Here is a 20555-nt window from a genome sequence, read left to right as displayed (position 1 = left end):
TGATTCTTCATTTTTTTATTAAAAAAAAAATTCATTCATGATACACTGTGGCAGCCCTCTTCATATGTAGGTTTGTTTTCATCGCTGCTTTCGCCGTCTTTCTTACTGTAGGTCGATATTAAGCAGTATCAGGTTTGTTTATCTTAAGAGTACAGAACAGGATGTAATGTTGGTGAAAACCAATTCCAACAAAATATGACACTGGATAAAAGCACAGGCTAAATTAAAGTGACTGAGCGGGGTCAGCCAGTCCCTGGAGCAAATAGGGTTAAGGGCCTTGCCCAGGAGCCCACCGAAGAATCACTCTATCAGCCTTGGGATTTGAACCTATCACCTTCTCATTATGGGCCTGGAGTCTTAACCTGCAGAGTCAAACCACCCCAAAATATCCCGCTACATTTTAAAGCCTGCTTTAAAATAAACAGACAGTAAAACATTTATAAATATTCAAAGATGGCTTTGAACCAGCTTAAATAAACGCTCGCATCCCACTCGTGTGAGCAGCGCTGAACAGGCTGTCATGGTGGCGTGCTGTAGTGCCACATTCTCTGTGCTCCAAATGCTCTGACCCGCAAGTACCTCTGCAAAATGCAGCTGCCAAATTAATGAACCTAAATACAAATTATCCCCCATCCCTTAATCGAAGCAGCTCAAAGGATACTCACTGAGCTTAGAAATAACTTTCCTTGCCTTTTATGAATTATTATGCCAAAAGACAAATGGAAACACCAACCCTTTAAGTGTTTATCACGTGTGGTGCTGACCACATGCCATTTGGTTAAAAGAACACGCACTTCAACTTGTTTATGGTGCGACTCGATGGATTAAGCCTCTATGCATGTGATCGGAAAGTTGCCGGTTTGAACCTGACCTTGGCAGAATAATCATATCTTTGGGCTCCTGATTAAGGCCCTTAACCCCCAGCTCCTTTGGCTCTGCAATGTAACTTCCCCTATGCTGGGACACTGAAGGTTGCTCTCGCCTCTATAGAGAGGAAGACGGGCCACAATGAGAATTTACCCATAGGGATTAATAAAGTATCACTATTCTATTCTACCTCAGCACATGAACGCTGTCAAGTGAAGGATCATGGAAGACGGAGCGAGGTGCGCGACAGACCTTCGGTGGCAAGAGCAACAGGAGAGGCTACGACCTTATCTACATACTTATTAATCTGGTTCTGAAACAGCTCACACAGACCCGCTTTATGGGACCCAGTTCGCTGACATGAATAACATGAAGATTCATTCCAAGTGGCACGGGGTGATCTGGAACGGGATCGATCTCATGTCTGTCTGGGCTTGGGGTCCAGTATAGAGACATCCATGGACGAGGAGGACCCCCAGAGAGCTGAACGGGGAGCTGTGACTGAGACACAGGCAGACACAGCCTAATACTGTCAGGGGGTCCACATGGTCAAGGGTTCGAAAGAGACCAGAGTCCTGATCTCAGGCATTATGCCGTTGCTCACAACCAGTAAAACAATAACACTGGGATTCTCAGGGCTGGAGCAGATCTTTCACTTCATATCCAACGTGCCCAGTAAACATAAGGTTTTAACCACCTGCAGATTGACACTGAAATAATCGACCAGTAGTGCTTCAAATGTTTCAGCATATTTTTGCAATTTCTTTCCTTCTTCTTCCCACTTACACCAAAACGACCGCATTCAAACTCAACTTCCCACTTAGAACTATTTTTTTTTTTTTGTTCATTTGTTGGCAAATGTTTGTGCGTAATGATTAAGGACAAACCCTAATCACAATACCGATAGAATACTTCAATACTCAACAAAAATCATTTGTCAGGTTTGATCTAGGTCCATGGTTCTCAAAGGGGGGTTGGGGCGTGCTGGCAGTAAAATAATTTAACCATACACTCTGTGACCCACCAGTTGAGAAGCACGGCTCTGGTGTATGCAAAACACTCTCATCAACTACCATATATGGCGGCCTTAGTGATTAAGCTGAAATGATCAACAAAATTAGAAATGGCAAAACACTGTGGGGAAAAAAACTCTCTCTGAGGGTGCAGGCAGATTCCAGAAAGGCTTGTCGGGGGGGGGGGGGCGGTGCAGATGAGACGAAAGATGAGTGTCACGTGTGGGGGTGACAAATTCGGAAGGCTTCAGAGGAAAGTCTGCTCCAGACCGAGGTGAAACTACACGAGAGAGAAACTCCGCATGACACTCGGCCCTGCGTGGCGAGATGGGGCTTGTTCACTTCCTGGTTGGCATGCTGCCTAGCCGGCCCTTGCCTGAGGGGAGCTATCGCCCTCCCTGGAACACGTTTCACAGGAAACACAGGAAACGGCGAAAGCAGAGCGGACTGGGGGCGGCATGTGCCCTGGAGGCTAAGATCTGCTAAATACTGCTTGGGTGTGTCACCATGGTGACTCTGTCAGACCAGAAAAGGCAAGAGAGCACTCGAGACGTACTGGGAGAGTGTTCTGGGAGCTGGGGGGGGGGACACTCCCCCTCCCGTAGTGTTTAACAAGACATGAAAACAAGGTCTGCCTTACGTCACAGAAAACAAAAAGCATGTTTAGGGGGTGTCAGCTGAAGTGATGAAATTTCTCAGTTTCTAAAATATCCTTTAGGTTTTCTCCATCCAGGAAGACTCCGTCGTGTAAAAGACCTCATTCCAGAATGTACCGTTACATTAATAACTAGGAACCCACAAGGGTCCCCATCACATCTTAATAGTAATCACATAAGAGCCACTGCAGAATGACAAAGTCTGCCGCAGTGACCCCCTTTAGGCACCAGGGGGCCCGTTTCGTCTTACGGCAGCTAAGCCTCTCTCTCCACTTCACTTTACATTTGGCAATTTTTGCAAGGTAAACAAACTGACAGAACCTTGCCTATTTAAAGAATAATGTACCATAACCTCCATTTACTCCAGTGTGCTCTACCAGTCAGAGGCCATGTGACACCTTAGGCAAGCTTTACCGCCAGCGCCCCCTATCTGGGACAAAGCGAAAACTGACTAGTAAAATCAGCACCTCCTCAGAAGATGGCGCCCTAGGCAGCCGCCTATGTCACCTAATGGCTCGACTGGAACTGTCAGTGTAACACACAGCAGCACTGCATGGCTGCCCGCCACACATCCTGTACCGGTACCACATCTCCACTCCCAAACATCAGTACCATGATGAAGCAGCTCTAGTTGAAGATACACACAAAAGACACAGAATTACAAACTCACTTGCACTGGTGCTGTCCGAGCCATTCCGACAGCCAGTGGGTAGCCCGAGCGTCAACAGTGACGACCCTCGAGCAGGACACCTACTACCCAGCCACGGAGAAGAGCGCGGGAGCTTCAATGGAAATCCAGAGATCCTCCCAGGTATGTAAACACTGTAAACATGACACATCTCCGCCGAGACGCTACGGCATCTTTCTGGCTGTTACTTGCGTATTTGTTCTCTCTCGCTGCAGAGACGGAAACATGCCTGTTATGTCTGCAGCCCAGCCACGATCCGAAAGCACACATCTACACTTCTGACATTCATCTACCACACCTTGCAGATGTGTATACAAACTATGGCGGCCACTGTAAACTAGGTTATCTACATTCTTGGTCTAGTAGGGGCCTTGAAACACGGCTGAGGAAGTGAGGAAAATAGAGGGTTCAAAACAAAAGGGAGGTCAGTGGCAGTGGACCAACGTCCAGTTTTGGAAAGTGTTTCGTACCATGTTTGCTGAAAAATTGCAAAAATTATTGGCCACTTCCCCATGACATCAGGAGACCACCACTAGCCACTCCCCCGTGACCTCAGGGCACCTTCTCTGGCCACTCCCCTGTGACCTCAGAAGACCGTCTTTAGCCAGTCCTGACTGGCCACTCGTCTCTCGTCTGACTATGGCCTTTTTATGTGTTTCATGTTCTTGATGGAATGAGGAGTGTAGTGTCGATGGTGTTGTTTTCACGGTGATGAAAACACCAAACGTTAAAAACAAAAAAGGTCTCTTAGTGGCATGCAAACGTGAACAAGCCAGATGTGGGAAGGGGACTCAATGAAACCAAGGTGTGACAGTAAACCATTCACGCCCTGTGGAAGAATCTTGCTGCAGAGCTGAGTGCCTCATGATCCGGGCCCTCACACCGCCGAAGCCGGCATGGATTCACCGTGCTCCTCTTCCTCTTGGAAACGCCAGGTAATTTTTCCTTCTGCCTCACGCTACCATGTCTGTGCGGTGCTGCTTTCAGACAAGCCTCCGCAGTGCACTGTTCCATCCCAGATGGTGAGGGACTGTGCCCTCTGCTGGTTGCAGGTGTGGAGCTTCAGAGGTTAAACAAGGGGTCGTACTTGTGAACTTCTTGAAGGAGGCGCTGACGTTCGGAGACAGCCTGGGTGAGAGCAGCCTGAGCTACTTGGAGCTGGATCTCAAGGGGGGTGCTCTGCACCTGACAGAAAAGGACATAAGGACCATCAGGCACAGCAGAGCTGGCAACTCAGCTCAAAGAGATATGATTCCACCTAGTGGCCAAGCAGGGAATTTCAACTGTGCGGATGGAAATGTAACTGTATCACTTATAGCATGTGTTCCTATTTAACCACATAATGAATCCATCTCCGTCGAGAGGAGAGCGATGACACACATGGCTCTAATAGCACCTTTTCATATGTGCCATCAGCTCGCCGCCTGCCAAGCGCGCTCGACGCCCCACCTCATGGTTCTCCTGCTGTTGGACAGACGGAGAGCAGTCTGACAGCCGGCAGCACGCCTCGGTCTGGCCTGTAGCAACACCCTCTGCGGGGGATTTCTCCATGTCGGTCCCACCGGCTGTGAGAAAGAATGGAAACAAACTGAAACACATCGGCAGCGCGGACAGCAAAGGTGTGAGAGAGCCTGCAGGCATCTGCGCGGAGCTACAAATCAGACTGGGTCTCGGGCCTACCTCTCAGACAGAAGACCCCGTCGTCAAATCGTTCCAGGACCACCCCATTCAGCTTGAAGACCACAGGCATCGGCTGGGGGGATGTGGGGTATATCTGTGGCCCGTCGTCCTGGGAGAAGATGGGGAAGGGGACAGGAGCCGTGGAAAAGGAGAGTCACCCTCTGAAGGTGCCCTGCCACAGACCAAAGGAAACTGGCCGGAATAAATGGCAACGCCTACCTTGAGCGTGATGGTGGCGTTATCTAGGTGCAGTCGCATGGGCTGGATGTCAGCGCTGAGCTCGTCCTCCAGGAACGGCCCGAGCGTGGACAACGTGGAAGCCAGCAGCTCAGCCCGGCAGTCGGCCACACGCATCTCCAGAAAGCCGGCAGACTCAGCCAGGGGCGAGTGGCGGCTCGCGCTTGGGCCCAGCTCCATTCGCGCACGGACCACAGGGGCAGCACTGGCGGCAGGGGAAGTTGGCACTGGGGCTGAGGGTTGGTGACGGGTAAGACCTGCTGGGCAAAGAACGGAATTTACGTTAAAAGTTAAAATGGCATTTATATAAGGACACTCAGATCACACCGCATCAGCGTCCCGATCTTACGTTATCGACGCTCAGATCACACCGCACCAGAGTCCCGATCTTACGTTATCGACGCTCAGATCACACCGCATCAGCGTCCCGATCTCACGTTATCGACGCTCAGATCACACCGCATCAGCGTCCCGATCTCACGTTATCGACGCTCAGATCACACCGCATCAGCGTCCCGATCTTACGTTATCGCCGCTCAGATCACACCGCATCAGCGTCCCGATCTCACGTTATCGACGCTCAGATCACACCGCATCAGCGTCCCGATCTCACGTTATCGACGCTCAGATCACACCGCATCAGCGTCCCGATCTCACGTTATCGCCGCTCAGATCACACCGCATCAGCGTCCCGATCTTACGTTATCGACGCTCAGATCACACCGCATCTGCGTCCCGATCTTACGTTATCGACACTCAGATCACACCGCATCTGCGTCCCGATCTTACGTTATCGCCGCTCAGATCACACCGCATCTGCATCCCGATCTTACGTTATCGCCGCTCAGATCACACCGCATCAGCGTCCCGATCTTACGTTATCGACGCTCAGATCACACCGCATCAGCGTCCCGATCTCACGTTATCGACGCTCAGATCACACCGCATCAGCGTCCCGATCTCACGTTATCGACGCTCAGATCACACCGCACCAGCGTCCCGATCTTACGTTATCGACGCTCAGATCACACCGCATCAGCGTCCCGATCTTACGTTATCGACGCTCAGATCACACCGCATCAGCGCCCCGATCTTACGTTACTGATACTCAGATTGCACTGCACCAGAGTCCAGATTTTACGTTACCGGTTCACTTACTGCACTGTGACAGCTTCCCGATGGAATGCTACTGGTGCAAGGATTACACTGTGATACTGTATTAATACTGTATTACTATGCAGTGAAAGAGAGTGGCATTTAGAATTGACAGGTGAAAAACTTGAAAGCCGTGCTGGACGGGGGTGCACTGTGTCGTAACCCTGCCCACCACAGCCTGTCAACGGCACTCTGATGATGGTGATGATCCGAGTCTTACCCAGCAACTCGGAGAGCTTCTGGTTGCCTAGCTGCTGGGTCGTGAGGGTCTGTGCCTCCAGCGCCACCACCAGGTCATCACCCTTCATGTCCATGGTGCAGCCAAAGGAAGACAGCTGCAGTAGCAGCACGGCGGCCTGCACAGGAGATCGGCCCCAGCCCGAGTCACCATGCGACCCTCTCTAACCCAGACCGGGCTGTCAGAGAGACACACCTGTACCACTGTCACCACACACACACACAAACACACACGCACACGCACGCACACACACACGCACACACACACACGTCTGTGTCCGCTCCTCATCTGCACCTTAAAATCACCTCAGTGAGCAACACTTTATAAGTAATAAGTACTCTGACTTTTTACACTGGAGATATTTACTGGTGCTGGTGGCTGCTACTTTACTAGAACACCACCCGGTTCTTTCTTGTGGTGTCAATGACTCCTCATCCACCGCTCGATGTGAAGAATGGATGGTACGGCCCATGTGGCACTGTACCGTATTCCTGTGCTGGCCTGACAGCTACAGAACATGCGTGTGTCTCTGATGTGGAGAGCAGGAGCTGACCGTGTCTTGGCCAATGTCTTCGGTGCTCTGTGACAGCGAGCTGCTCAGCTCAGCGGAGGATCCCCCCTCATTCCCAGGCGTGGCATTTCCGCGGTAGGCTGGGTCAGTGGGAGGACCGGAGATACTTTCCGGGCGCATGGACTCCAAGCCGGACTCTGAAAAAGGGAATCCAGAAATCCAGCTACCCAAGTCAACCAGACATCTGCTTAACCTGACGTCCAAACACCCGACTACCCAGAAACAGGAACATCAGCCAGACATCCAGACAAGAGTGTCTGCAACAGCCACGTCCTTCCCGTGTTCACCCTGACTGCTTCACACACCATACCTGAGGTACTGCATTACAGACTACATCTCTCATTACTGTGACCACCAGATGTTGGCTGTGTAATCTTACACTACACTGGGATCAGTGGCTTCAGTTAGCTCAGCAATACTAAGACCGGTTTCCCTTTGTCTCCCAGTGCCGACACCTCTTGCAGGGAAGCCTAACACACACGCCGTAGGGTTTGTGCTCGTACCGGAATCCATGTGGACGGTGAGGTTCTCGCTGGTGTCACTGTCCAGAGAGAACCGATCTTCGGGCAAGCTGCCATCCAGGATGGCGCTGTCCAAGGAATGCTGGGAGGGGGACTGCCGTATGGGTGTGAGACGAAGAGCCCCAGGGATGGAGAAGGAGGTCTCCTCGCTACGTTGGTTCTGGTCCCTGTACAACCCAGAAGGAATGGCTAAATTTTGGATATACTATTCAGAAAGCAAACAGGTCTTCAGGCTAGATGTTACATTATGTTGTTACCATAGGTGGAAAGTTCAGGTACAGAAAGAAAATATCCAGGCCAAGGTTTTATTTCAACCAACCAGTTCAGTATCAAGAGTCAGAGCTACAGAGTACTCAACCGGTTGGTTGAAACAAAATCTTCGGATTTTCACTTTCTGGATCTGAACTATCCACCTCTGGTTGTCAAATATTCTTAGTTCACAGCAGTAAGTAAACACAAAACAAATTCTGTTCCTCATAAGAAGTCCCACATAGATCGGGATTGAGTCATAGGCCAGTTATATGTCCAGTTTATCCTGTTGCTCAAGCCTGGTCTGTTTTGGGTTAAGCCCAAATTACCTAACTCCCTTTTCTGCTCAGGCTTTAACAGACTTGCATGCTAACATCTTCTGTGCCTTTCTAGGTCAGTGCCTTTCTCAACAGTACTTCCCACACTGGGAGTCTGAGGATCTGGAGAGGCTGTGTGAACAAGCCGAAGGAGCCAAGCCCTGATCTGCATCTAAAAAGTTCTCTATCAAAAGGTCTGTGCCACTGCTGGGCACCCGACCCCCCCCCCCTCGCCTTGACGTTTCCCAAATGGTGACCTGCTCTGGGCCGAGGGCAGACTCACTTCATCTGCGGGGTGAAGAGCATCTTGCTGACGGCCGAGCTTCGGCTCAGTAAGCTGAAGGCGTCCTTGGTGATGGAGAAAGCCCCCTTGGTGAGGTCCAGTGAGGCGCTCAGTGCATCCCTAGTGGCATCCTTGGTGGCACTCAGTGCGCTGGAGAGCTCCCCTTCCAGGCTGAAGGAAGAACCCTTCCGGGAGAGCGACGGCTGGTGTCCAGGCGAGAACGAAGGAGAGGAGAGGTCCTGCACCACCTGGCACTCCTCCTTCTCCTCCCCTACCTCCTCCAGAGCCTCACACGCCTCCTCTACCGGGCCATCCACATCCCTTCCGGGAGCCGCTGGGCCATTGCCAATGCCACTGTCCTCCAGAATCTCCATATGCGGTGTCTGGGATGGAGAGGGCTCCGAGTCCGTGAGGCTGGGACTCTCGGTCTCCTCGGGGGATGGCGGCTCCGCCTGAGACTCCCTAATGACAGGTGGGAGCAGCAGTCCCACCTCAATGACTTCCATCAGGACCGCGACACACACCGTCAGAGACTCCGCCTTCTTATCGCCGACCCTCAAGGCATCCCGAGACAGCTCTGCCCCCAGCCTGCCCAGGGTGTCCTTCATGCGCAGCAGTGCAATGTACTGGTAGTGGTTGAGCCACAGCTTGATGGGAGATGTGGCCTGAGCTAGGATGTGGACCGAGGCCAAAGGCAACTCCGCCCTGGCCTCATCCACCTGGAGCAGATTGCAGTCTGTCTGCGATTTTGGGGGGTGCCCCAGCACCTCTGAGGAATGGTTGTAGCTGTCTGACGGTCTGAGATTGTAGTTGGTGAAGGGCAGAGATCGAGGTGGGTCGTTCTCAAAGGCAGAGGGACGGCACATCCAGATGGACATGGAGAAGGGCTCCAGGAAGGGCAGCGGCTTCCCCTTGAGGCCCCGGCGGGACCCCTCGAAGCTCAGAGCCAACTGGGACAAGCTGACAGCCCAGATGTCTCGGGATCGAGCCGGCTTGGGCTCCACAAGGAGTGGCCCAGTGTCTGCGGAGTGGCGGAGGAAAGTGGGGGGCAGGGGGTGGAAGGTACTCCGGTCCCGTGGAAAGGGACAGGGAGGTGGGGGCTGAAAGAAGGGGCAGGAGGAGAAAGAACGGTAGGTGGCGTGCAGGTCGGCTCGGGACCCGTGGATGGAGTGGCGCGTGTTGCTCAGCACCAAGTGGGAGAAGTTTATGCTCAGGGATTGGGGGCGGTCGGGGTGGTCCAGGATGGAGGTCTCCAGGGGAATGATCACCTGCAGCCACAGGCACAGACAAGGGGAGGGAGGGGCATTTCATACTTCACTGCATTTCACTGCATACTGCATTTCATTACACCCGTTGTGCACAATGACGTGAAGGGGCACTGTATTCTTTTCTATTCTGAGCTGCAATCATCGGAGTAGTCATCATCCACAATGACAGCAGTGTATAATAATCCTTATCGGGGACAGTAATGTGCAAAAGTATTAGGCAGTCAAACAAAACGATGCTTAAATGACCTTCAAGTTGGTGCAAAGCCTGTCAAAGTGTGTCAGCTTGGCCATTTGAAAACCTGCCCTAAAGTCACCTGAGGGTTTGCAGCAACCATGTACTTTTTGACTCGACCACCTTGCACAGCTAATCTATATCGCAATAACTTTTTTTAACCAATTAAATTAATTGGGTAAGCTGGTGGTGAAATGTAATAATTACACGGAAAGGCTGAGGTGCCCCTGAGGAGAAGTTTGGGAGCTGAAGAGCTGTTCATCTAGCCATCCGACTAGATATCAGTATCTTTTTGGAGAACAGAAGAAATTCTTTCTAGTTGTATTGCGTTATTCTTAATTTGCACGTGTTCTACTGCTAAATGGTGCTTTTTGTTCTAAGGAAAAGTTCACTTACTACCCAGATAATTAGCTTTAAACATCTCTTTTGACTGGCTAAGTCTTTTGCATGGTACAGCATGTTAACGTTCACTGCGCATCTCGCCGTGGTGACCAAACCCAGCACATCCGGCAAATATTGCCAACGTTTTTAATGTTGGGAGCCCACCTTGAGCTGGGCAGCGTCCATCCTGGCATCCACATGCTCCTCCCCCTTGCCGCTGTCCTGTAGGTGGTAAAAGGCCTTTACCTGCTCCAGCGTGGACAGCAGGCCCTGGGAGAAAAGGTTCATCCACAGCACACTGGCCGGGTCCACACAGAGCTGCACGCCATTTAGCTGAGCGAACAGGCTAGAGCAGGGTACTGAGCCGGCAGAGAAAGAGAGAGAGAGATAGTGAGAGAGATAGTGAGAGAGATAGTGAGAGAGAGAGAGAAGGAGAGGGAGAGATGGAGACAGTGAGCGAGAGAGAGAGAGAGAGAGAGAGAGAGAGAGGAGAGACAGTGAGAGAGAAGGAGAGAGAGAGGAGAGACAGTGAGAGAGAGGGAGACAGAGAGAGAGAGAGAGAAGGAGACAGACAAAAAGAGAAAGAGCGAGAGATAGAGAGAGGGATGGAGAGAAAGAGATGGGGAGAGAGGGACACAGAGAAAGAGAGAGAGAGACAAGGTCGTAATGGGTCACCGTTTGGGTTTTTATGTCCTACGATAAGTGGTACCTTCCAAACATTTATCTTAAGTCCTGCTGAGAGCACTGAAAATCATACAAGTGACCTTACAGAGTTTAAGATATAAACTAGCATGAGAATGGTGAACACAGCAAATCTACCCAACAACCCGGAAGCTGGACTGCCTGTAAATACGCCACAAATACCGGTCACCTCATACTGACCCACCCCTGGGTCTCTTCTAGAGGCAGATAATTCATTTTACTCTGATTATCAACTGGACTGATACCACATTTTTATCTCACAGATGAGACTGTATTTGATTAGTTGCACCCCCACAGGCAAAGAGGAGCAACACAGGAAAGCAGCGGCCATCTCTAACTCACCAGGCAGCCCAGGGCTCTCGGGAAAGTAGTATTCAGTGAACTGTCCGTAAAAGGCGGGTACACTGTCATCCAGGTGCAGGACCTTCCGATTGCAGGACAAGAACGACTGAGTCTTCTTACTGTGGCGCCCTCCAGTGGACACCTGTATAGTAACAGATGGGGATTTGATGTGAAAAATGCAAAATCGCAAACGTTTATAAAGATACAAGTGATGGTGAATTACAGAAATGGTAGGTGGGGATGCTGCTCTGAACAGGGAGCCCATGATTCACTGATTGAGAAGGACCCAGATCAACCCCCTCGCACCCTGGCAGGGCTGGGGCCATCAGGGACACGGCACTCAGCTCTCTCACCCTTGCCTCATACATTTAGAGGTGGGTGACACCCCCAGCAGATGGCGTCAAAGTGCTGGGCTTTCTAACAAAAATGCTGATCATCTCATAGCCACAGAGGTCACACGGGATGTACACAGAATGCACAGTGCTCGACATGCCACCCCAGAGACGGCCGGCTGGACATGTGTAGGGCTGCGACCTCAGATCTCCCGCACCTGGTGGACGTCCAGGTCATCAACACGCACAACCACGCAGCTGGAGCGCAGCCTCTTCCAGGGGCTCGATCCGTGGCGGGCGCCATGTCCTCGCTCGGGGGGGCTGGATTTGGGGCTGGGTTCACCCTCTGCGTCAGATAGAAAGAGGAACCGTCAGCCCTCGGACCTCACAGCTCAGCGGCCTCACCTCTCGGCAGAGCAGAACCGCAGAAATGCTATCAGGACGAAACCGCATGACTTGCGAGACAAAACAGCCAAATTTTGAGGAAGCTTTAAAACTGGCAGGTTGGTTTAGATCTTCGTGACATGGGTCTCCTACCCTGGGTTCTCCTAATGGGGAGAGACTCCGAGTGCGCCCCAGGGAAGCCCGAGGTCTCCAGCCTCCTATGGAACTCCTGCAGCAGTCCGTCGGCCCATTGGGATTGCGTCTCCATGGCACCGCAGTGACGCTCCCAGTGACGGCTGCCATCCACTACGTGGAGAGAGGGACAGACATCAGGAGAGGAAGACATCACGGGCAAGTTGGAAAAGGAGAAGTAAAAATTCACCGGTCAGCAGTGGATAAAACACACGGCCGGTCCAAGCTGCAGGAAGCACCTGTGGTCATCTGAATGGCCACTTGTGTCCCTAGCTAAAGGACACGTCCGACACCTTTAGGTGAACGGCAGGCCGTCACGGTAACAGGAAATGCCAGCTCAGTCCTGACCACTCCACGTCCTAAACATGTTTTCACAGCTATCGGCCCGCTCTGCTGCAGAGGCTACTGCTGGTACAGTAGGCAGGAAGTGCCCAAGACAGGCAGACTAAGGCCTTTGGTGCTCACCGGGCCGGTGGAAGGGGTAGTAATCAAAACCCAGCTTGCGGAATGTCAGCTGCATGGATCCTTGGGGTCCCGGCGGCTGTGTCTCATCTGTACAAATGGAGAAGAAAGTCAGGCTCCCCTCACACCCAACTCTCGCCCGATACGAACATCACATTACCGTAAGTGACAAAGGTCTAATTACAGCAGGCAGTATCATTACCGCTAGGTATGCAGGGATCAATGATACTAGCCAGTCAGGGCACCCGGAAGTGGAGGGAACCTAACCCGAGCTCTGCGTGGAGCTGTCGTTGCAGATGTGCAGGTCCAGGCGGGAAATGTAGGTGTGGTAGGAAGACTCCTTCACGTCATGGAGCTCAAAATACTGGCTTAGGTTGCTGGGGGCACCGCTGGGAGGGGGCGCGGGCTCAGCCCAGGACGAGTGGGCAACCGGTGACGGGGGTGCGGTCTGAGAGAGACAGGACCCCAGCAATCAATCAGTACATCGCTTTCGGTCAAACTCCTGCCTTCTGAACTGTATACAGAGACAACAGGAAGCTTCCACACACCAACCTCTCCTTCTACGTCACTTAAATTGATTATTTTCAATGAGCTTATGGGAGTTTTACTTATGCAAAAATGTTCTGGGGGCAGGAGAAATGATTCAGACTAGCAACCAAACTGTCGAGGAGGTGACTCCAAGCAACTAGAGGATGCGGGACCAACCAATCATGAGTCTTGGTCCCACCTCCTCTATAATCTGATTGGTTGATAGAGATAACCAATCATTTTAGTTGTGCCCTCAGAACATTTTTATGCAAGTAAAACTCCATAAGCTTTGAATGAGGCTGGTATCTGTATATTCCCCACTCCATTTTTCACGTCAAGTGACCCTCAACAAACCAAACAGAAGGGGGCAATAATTTTAGGACTCCTCCCCCCCAGGTGGGAGGACCAGATAATCCAAGCAAGACTAAGCAACCACACAACATGATCAGAATGATTTCTTCGACCCTCCAGAGACCACAACCTAGAGAATCAGAGAAGCAGGAGCACGTGTAGAGCGGCATGCGAGGTCGAGTTAGAATTCAGCTGCAACAGACCCTGTTCCTCTATGCCTGTAGGTCCCCAGGTTCATATGACGTGTTATGTGGTGCTGAGGCCTGAATGAAAGATGCACAGAGGGACACAACTTCAGCCCTGTCCATGGGATCTGACTGAGCCCCCCTGGCAAGCCCACCACCACAGCATCTCTCCACTATCAATTCCCAGCTAAAGTCCTCACTGACATCTGAGTCATGAACTTATACAGATTAGCAGTTAGGTGCGACGAATTCATTCTTCCAGTTACATGGAGGCCCTTTGAGGGGGTTTCCCTATCGGATTAGTTTTGCAGATAGACCAGGGTCATTACAATGGCTCCCCTGTTCACCTGCAGCGACTCCCCAGCCATGCTCTTCCTCTGCTGGGCTGACTTGTCCATAGCCTCGCTCAGGGACTTGGCATAGTGGATCACAGCTTTGAGCTGAGAGTCTGTCAGCACCCACAGTAGGTCGTCCAGGATGAAGTGCAGCTTGGATGCCAACACGTTGCAGTCCTTAACCTTGGGGGGGGGGGGGGGGGGGGGGGGGAGTTGGCAGAGAAAGTGGTGGTTATATTCTGCTAGTCTACAGCATCCCCTGGCGACTCCTACTTGCTATTTCCTGCCTCAGAGACCAAATTATAAAAGGACTCAACAACTGCTTACCTGTGACTCTCTTTCCACTACTGATCAGGTACTGGCAACTCATCCTCCACTATCGACCAGGTACTTGTGACTCTCCTTCAGCTACTGATGAGGTACTTGTTTCTCCTCTTCCACTACCAACCAGGTACTCAGGATACTCTATCCACTACCGACCAGGTACTTGCAACTCTCTTTCTGCTACCGACCAAGTACACGCGACTCTCCTTCCACTACCTGCCCAGGTACTTGTACCTCTCCTTCCACTACCTGTCCAGGTAGTTGTACCTCTCTTTCCACTACCTGTCCAGGTACTTGTACCTCTCTTTCCACTACCTGTCCAGGTACTTGTACCTCTCCTTCTACTACTGCCCAGGTACACTGTCCCATCATGCACTGTGCCCAGATCTCCTGAAGCCCAAATTTAGACAGACATCTGTTCAAGGATACAACTTTCACACAAGTGCTGTAGCGCGAGTCGGTAGGTCTGGGCTTCACAGGGCTGCTCACAGCTTTCGCCTAAGAAACCCAGATTCTCATCCATCTGGTCTTTCAAAATGGTGGGGGGGGGGGGGGCAGCCATACCCTCCGCTTAAGTGCGATGCGGATACGGCCCTGGTTAGTGATGAGCCGCAGCGGCGTGCTGCCCAGGTCCTGCTCCTGGCTCTCCATGGCATCCGCTTCGATGCGCAGGCTCTGCCAATTAATCTCCTTGAAGGTCAGCACCTGGGGGGGGGGGGGGGGGGGGGAGTCGCACACACACACATGGGGGCCGTTTAGGCTAAATACTCATAAGTAGGTAAAGATGCAGAGAGTGAGGCGAGGTGGTAGGTATGCCCCACCCTGCCGCAAGGACCCTCTGCTACTTAACACAGATGAAACCCAAGCTCCAGAAGAAAGGGGGCGCCCTCACTCCGCGACAGGAGTCCAAATCCCATTTACAACAGCCCAATCTCTATGAGGTCTCAACACTGTAGTCTACCAGGAGACACTCATAAATAGCTCGGTGGCCCTACCACCAGGCCAACAGTCGGTACCTCTCCCCTCCTGGGGTCGGTAATGCGGGTGTAGCGGAGGTCACTGCGCTGCCACTTAGGGTTGAGGCTGGTGCCCTGCAGCTGCCAGAGCTCGAAGGAGGCGTGGAAGGCGCGAGCCTGCACCTTGATGGTGATGGAGTTGATCACCACGGACATGCCCTCTACCACCTTCTCGGCAAAGCCGTACTCGCTGCAAACACAGGCAGGGTCATCATGAGCCCCGCGATGCCTGTAACTCCACCAAGTCCCCGCCCCGCATTCATCTAGCATGTGAAGTCCGTTAAACTCTCACAGTTGCCCTGACCTTTGCCCTGCGGTGATGGCGATGGGGGAGGGGCCATTGGGAGGGCGTGGCTCCTCGCAGGTCCTCATCTCCACCTCCACCTTGTCCAGAAACTGCAGGAAGGAGCAGAGCTTAGAAGAGACCGACATGGCGGGTCCGCCAAGGGCACGGAGAGAGTGACAAGCCTGTGAATAACACGCACAGATGGGAGATCTTACCAGGCATATGGGGTTGGTCTTCAGCTTCGTCCACTGGATCTGAGGGAGATAATAGAACAGGAAATCAGTAGCATACCACTTGCAAGTGTCGTGGAAGCACAAGAGGAATGTGGACACTACGTTTTGGAATGCAGCCCTCCGAACACGCTGCTGGCATTGCCTGGCAGGACGACCCTCCCCAGCCCAGCAGCCCCCACACCCCCCTTACCCGGATGGCAGCCTTGTTGCAGTAGACGCGGGTTACGGCCAGCCAGGTGGGCAAGTCCAGCATGTTCTGCAGAACCTCCTCATCCAGCTCGAGGTTGGAGAGCTGGCCCTCCCCCTTCAGAGTGCTCAGGTTGATCTTATCGGGAGACAGGTTCTTCGTGAACCTGCACACGGAGATGGGGTGGGGGGGTTGGGGTTAGCCAGAAAGGCTGGTTATAACTGAGCTGGCCATGTAGCAGGAGCCAATGCACACACTTTCACCCACTTTGGAGTGAAATTACCACATTTTAATAAGTGAGTAAAACCTTTGGGGGAGGGGGGTGTTACTGTGAGATCCCATACTCAGCAAGAAAGGCACAATTCTCTGAACTCCTCTTCTCCCAGGACACAGAGTGCCAGGCTTTTGCATAACAGCTACCCTCGCTCTCGAACCCTCACAGCCTGACTCACAACGGCGTGACTAAATTGGGTGACAGGAATGACCTCCAAGACTCAGCTCCAGGACACGGAGGCCTGCCAAGCACTCAGATCAGTCCTGGTCCACCTTCTCCCCTTGCTGAGTCCCAAAACTTCACTGGTAAACTATTGGGACAGCATTTCAAATGGTTCCTCTCTGCCTTTGCTATGCTGGGGGATCAGGGGGGGGCCTGCGATTCCCTCAGCGTGCATCCTCCTCACAGGCGGAGGGTAATGACACATCATGCGGTGTGGTGATGCCCAATAGGAGCTCTAAGCCCAGTACAAGACAGCGAGGCAGAGAGCGGGGAACCAATCACAGCCTGGTACGCTTCCTTTCCGCCTTAAGGCTGCCTAGACCAAAGCCCAAAATGTGGTAAGTTACAGCGGCAGAGCTAAAGGTTACCAATCCCCAGGTGGGTATATGTGTCGGTGGGTACCCCGCATGACACCCAAAATCTCCCAGGAAACAACATGGTTACAGCTGCAAACTCTGTACACCACAAGCAGAGTTTCGGCTGGATGGGGCTGCTAATTATAATGAGTGGAAAGTACCCAGGAGAAACCAAGAGCAAAAGCAGAGACTCCCAGGGCAGCCAGAAATGCCCTCACACGGGGCTTGGGAAACCCGGGCACCTGCAAAGCCCCCGCCCGTGATCACACCCTCTTGGCAAACTCAACACCAGCAAGCGGTCAGACAGGAGCACAGGGTAACTGCCCAACGCAAACACAATGAAAGAGCACAAGAGAACAGCCAGAGGTGACTGGCAGCTCAGTGAGACACTCCGGCAGGCACCCTGATTCTGCTGGGGAATGATCCACATGACACAGGATGGGGGGGGGGGTGTAGGCGGGGGGTGGCTGTGTCAGGAGCTGTGGGTGATGATGCCGCTGCCTGTGACGTTCATGGCATCTGGTCAAGCAAGCCAATTTCATTGTGGGGGGTGGGGGGGTGAGAGAGACAGTGAGAGAAAGAGACAGAGAGTCTAGTACCCCCACACAATCCACCCCCAACACCGTCTCCACCTCAACCGACTGATCGAAGCAGAAAAGCGGGAGAGACAGACCCCCCACCCCACTCAGCAAGAGAGCTGAGGAGCAAAGGGAGTCCAACCTCTAGAGACCCAATGTGTAATACCCCCACCCTGTGTGTAATACCCCCACCCTGTGTGTAATACCCCCACCCTGTGTGTAATACCCCCACCCTGTGTGTAATACCCCCACCCTGTGTGTAATACCCCCACCCTGTGTGTAATACCCCCACCCTGTGTGTAATACCCCCACCCTGTGTGTAATACCCCCACCCTGTGTGTAATACCCCCACCCTGTGTGTAATACCCCCACCCTGTGTGTAATACCCCCACCCTGTGTGTAATACACTGTGTTTAATACGGTGAGTCTGCTATGAACACAGCTGTTCAAGATCTGTTCATTCAACCATGCAAATTAGTACTTCCAGCACTGGGCCCTATTCTGCTCAAGGTGAAGTCAAACGCATCTTGACCATGACTGCGATAGCACCCCCCCCCCCAACAGGGAATCAGCAACCATGCATCCAAGGCATGTGAGAGGCTCATCCTTTCCGGGTGGGGAATGGGTTTGAGTCCCCTTAGAGCACCAGGAAATGGCAGGAGTCCATACACCTCAGCTGGGAGGCCATGCATTAGCAAAGAGTGCAGAATGAAAACAAAACAGGCTCACTATATCACTGGCTCCCCCAGTGCCCTTTCCCCCACACAGCTGGTGGAAGGGGGAGGGGAGGCAGGGGGACATGGGAGGCCCCCCCCCGGCACACAGCCAGCTCAACTACAGCTCCAAAACAGAGCCCCCACCGTAACGTGGATGCGCTACATCAGTAGGGGCTCCATGCCAGCTAACCCGCGAGGCCGTCTCACGCCACACGATGGCGCCATGAGCCCCACGGGTTTTTCAGCTTCCTGGGCAGGTGGAGCTGCCCGTCATGCTGCCGGCCAAACGTCACCTTCAGGAGAATCTCTTGGCTATGCTTAAGCACGGCACAGCAAACGAGGTCTATTTAAAGGAGAACGACATCAGTTGCCAACATCTCCGGAGAGCGGGAAGAGCAGCCATAATGTGCAGTAAACACTGGGTGGACAGTTACTGTATGCAGGTAAACCCCGATGGTGGTGAGTACTCACCAACCATCTCACCATGTATGAACCACGGGGACGGTCACTGCCACAAAATACCACCAAAACTCTACCTGGAAGGAGAGCTAAGACTACCAGAGGCTTCCATGAGGCCCGCTGCACACCCCATTAAGATTCTTCTGTTTGACCACTGAGACAGCCTTTTACAGCAAACTCACCTCGTCTCTCAGGCTGAGAAGGATGCACATCCAGATTCCCCCAAGAAGCCTTTCAGCAACCCTCAGTCCCACAGCAGTACCAATTACCCACTGGACCACTATTGATAATCTCTTATTTCATTTGGGCTGTAGAGATCTGCAGCTAACCCTCAGGGGTGTAGGATGGCAGGTTGGGAGCATCTTGAACCGGATGCAAGTTATACTCATCATCGTGTGTGCATAAGAGAGTGATACAACGAACCGTATATCTTAATTGTGGACGGACACCGAAGTAACTGGAGATTAAACCACACTGTCATACTCAAATCCAAATAAAGTGTCTTTCAGTGCTCTTGCGAGGGAGAGTGTAAAACGATCCCCTTGTCATCTCAAAGCCAGGTGACACTTATGGGCTCAATTGTGCGCGACTCTCGGAGGAAGGGAAAGTGCAAGCGGCACCCCGGGGAAAATCCAACGGCACGTCCCGTGTTCAACAGTCCGTGACTTGACCATGGGAAGACGCCAGCCGACACGAGTACTCTTACATATGCTGCCATTGAAATGAACGGAGAGATGTCAACCCCCCAAAAAAATAATAATAATAACACTGCGTTTACTGTGTAAGTCAGTATTTGAGATTAACGAGCCCGATCCTTGCTTACAGCAACCCGAATATTATGTGACATTAAACGAGTCGAACCCAGCCCAGTGAATCGGTGAGTCTGACAAGGACCAGGCGGCCATCGACAGCCGCGGCTGGGGGTGACACTTAATGAAAAGGTCCCGGGCGGCTTGCGAACGCGCCGGCAGGACAAACCCGCCCCGAACCGCGACTCGGAGTCGCCTGCCCGGTCACTCAGGTTGCTGAATGGGATGACATGGCGGGATGTAGGGACGGTTCGGCTGCGGTTCGTTGTCAATGGACAGGTCCGGCGGATCTACACTGGCTGCCATAGATTCGGTCAAACCGACAGAGCAAATGAACCGACACCGAGGGAGCCGGTCCGGTCCGGTCCAGGGACACGGCGCGGCTACGCCAGCGCGACGCTTACCGAGACAAATGCTTGAGGATCTGCTTCTTGATGATTCCCGCCATGACTGCGCTGGGTGCCGGAGCCGGAGGCTTTCTTTACATGTACCCTCCGCTGTTATTGCGACCAGCCCCGCCGCCCATCATCTTCAAAAACACGGCGTTCAGAGCACTAGCAGCTCACTCCTCCACTATCCCACAAGCCTCAGCGAGCGGCGCGGAAACTGTGCCCTCAGGGGGGAGCCAAGATGGTCACGCTGCCGCCGCTGCGAATGCACACGGCGGTCGCACGGCGCCACCTGCAGGCCATACGCATTAACCGCATTATCGTTGCGTTTCGACTGCCGTAGTTATAAATAATTTTGCTCAAATCATCCATATAGTCACTTTTATATTTGTCCGGAAAATTACACTTAATCTAGTTTCATACGATTTTATGGTTTAGGAGACTACAGTAAGAAATCCTACATCCAATTTTACCAGCTATTCAAGGGCACTGCATCCTTGAGAAAAGCTAGCTATTCATAAGCCAGCTGGGAGATGA

General features: G+C 52.5%; 1 protein-coding gene across 4 annotated transcripts; it reads right to left on the bottom strand.

Moving 5' to 3' along the window:
• Positions 1-20232, bottom strand: uhrf1bp1 (UHRF1 binding protein 1). Of its 4 annotated transcripts, none has more exons than XM_048983696.1 (21): positions 20034-20232; positions 16219-16381; positions 16011-16049; positions 15814-15905; positions 15510-15699; positions 15058-15198; positions 14182-14352; positions 13038-13218; positions 12774-12860; positions 12270-12422; positions 11951-12078; positions 11401-11542; positions 10522-10715; positions 8476-9743; positions 7609-7793; positions 7088-7242; positions 6517-6652; positions 5124-5401; positions 4905-5013; positions 4674-4789; positions 1-4409 (listed from the first exon to the last, which is right to left on the bottom strand). In XM_048983696.1, exons 1-21 carry the CDS (start codon positions 20075-20077, stop codon positions 4287-4289), a joined length of 4095 nt encoding a protein of 1364 aa, XP_048839653.1. In that variant the 5' UTR covers positions 20078-20232; the 3' UTR covers positions 1-4286. The 4 variants fall into 4 exon arrangements, with proteins under 4 accessions (XP_048839653.1, XP_048839654.1, XP_048839656.1 ...); XM_048983697.1 differs by having other exon boundaries at positions 5124-5398; XM_048983699.1 differs by lacking the exons at positions 15058-15198; positions 15510-15699; positions 15814-15905; ... (1 more) ...; positions 16219-16381; positions 20034-20232 and adding exons at positions 14497-14742; positions 14842-15026.
• Positions 20233-20555: the final 323 nt, after the last annotated feature.

This window comes from Brienomyrus brachyistius, chromosome 18 (assembly GCF_023856365.1).
Source record: "Brienomyrus brachyistius isolate T26 chromosome 18, BBRACH_0.4, whole genome shotgun sequence".
NCBI lineage: Eukaryota > Metazoa > Chordata > Actinopteri > Osteoglossiformes > Mormyridae > Brienomyrus > Brienomyrus brachyistius.
The sequence above is the reverse complement of the archived record's forward strand: the minus strand, read 5'-3'. Positions and strand labels throughout refer to the sequence as shown.

Excerpts from the sequence above, each read along its gene's own strand:
- uhrf1bp1 (XM_048983696.1), bottom strand. The coding sequence starts at position 20,077 with ATGGCGGGAATCATCAAGAAGCAGATCCTCAAGCATTTGTCTCG. Across the intron at positions 16,050-16,218 it reads GCAACAAGGCTGCCATCCGG|ATCCAGTGGACGAAGCTGAA; the intron begins GTAAGGGGGGTG and ends TATCTCCCTCAG. Across the intron at positions 15,199-15,509 it reads CCGACCCCAGGAGGGGAGAG|GTGCTGACCTTCAAGGAGAT; the intron begins GTACCGACTGTT and ends CCCCCCCCCCAG.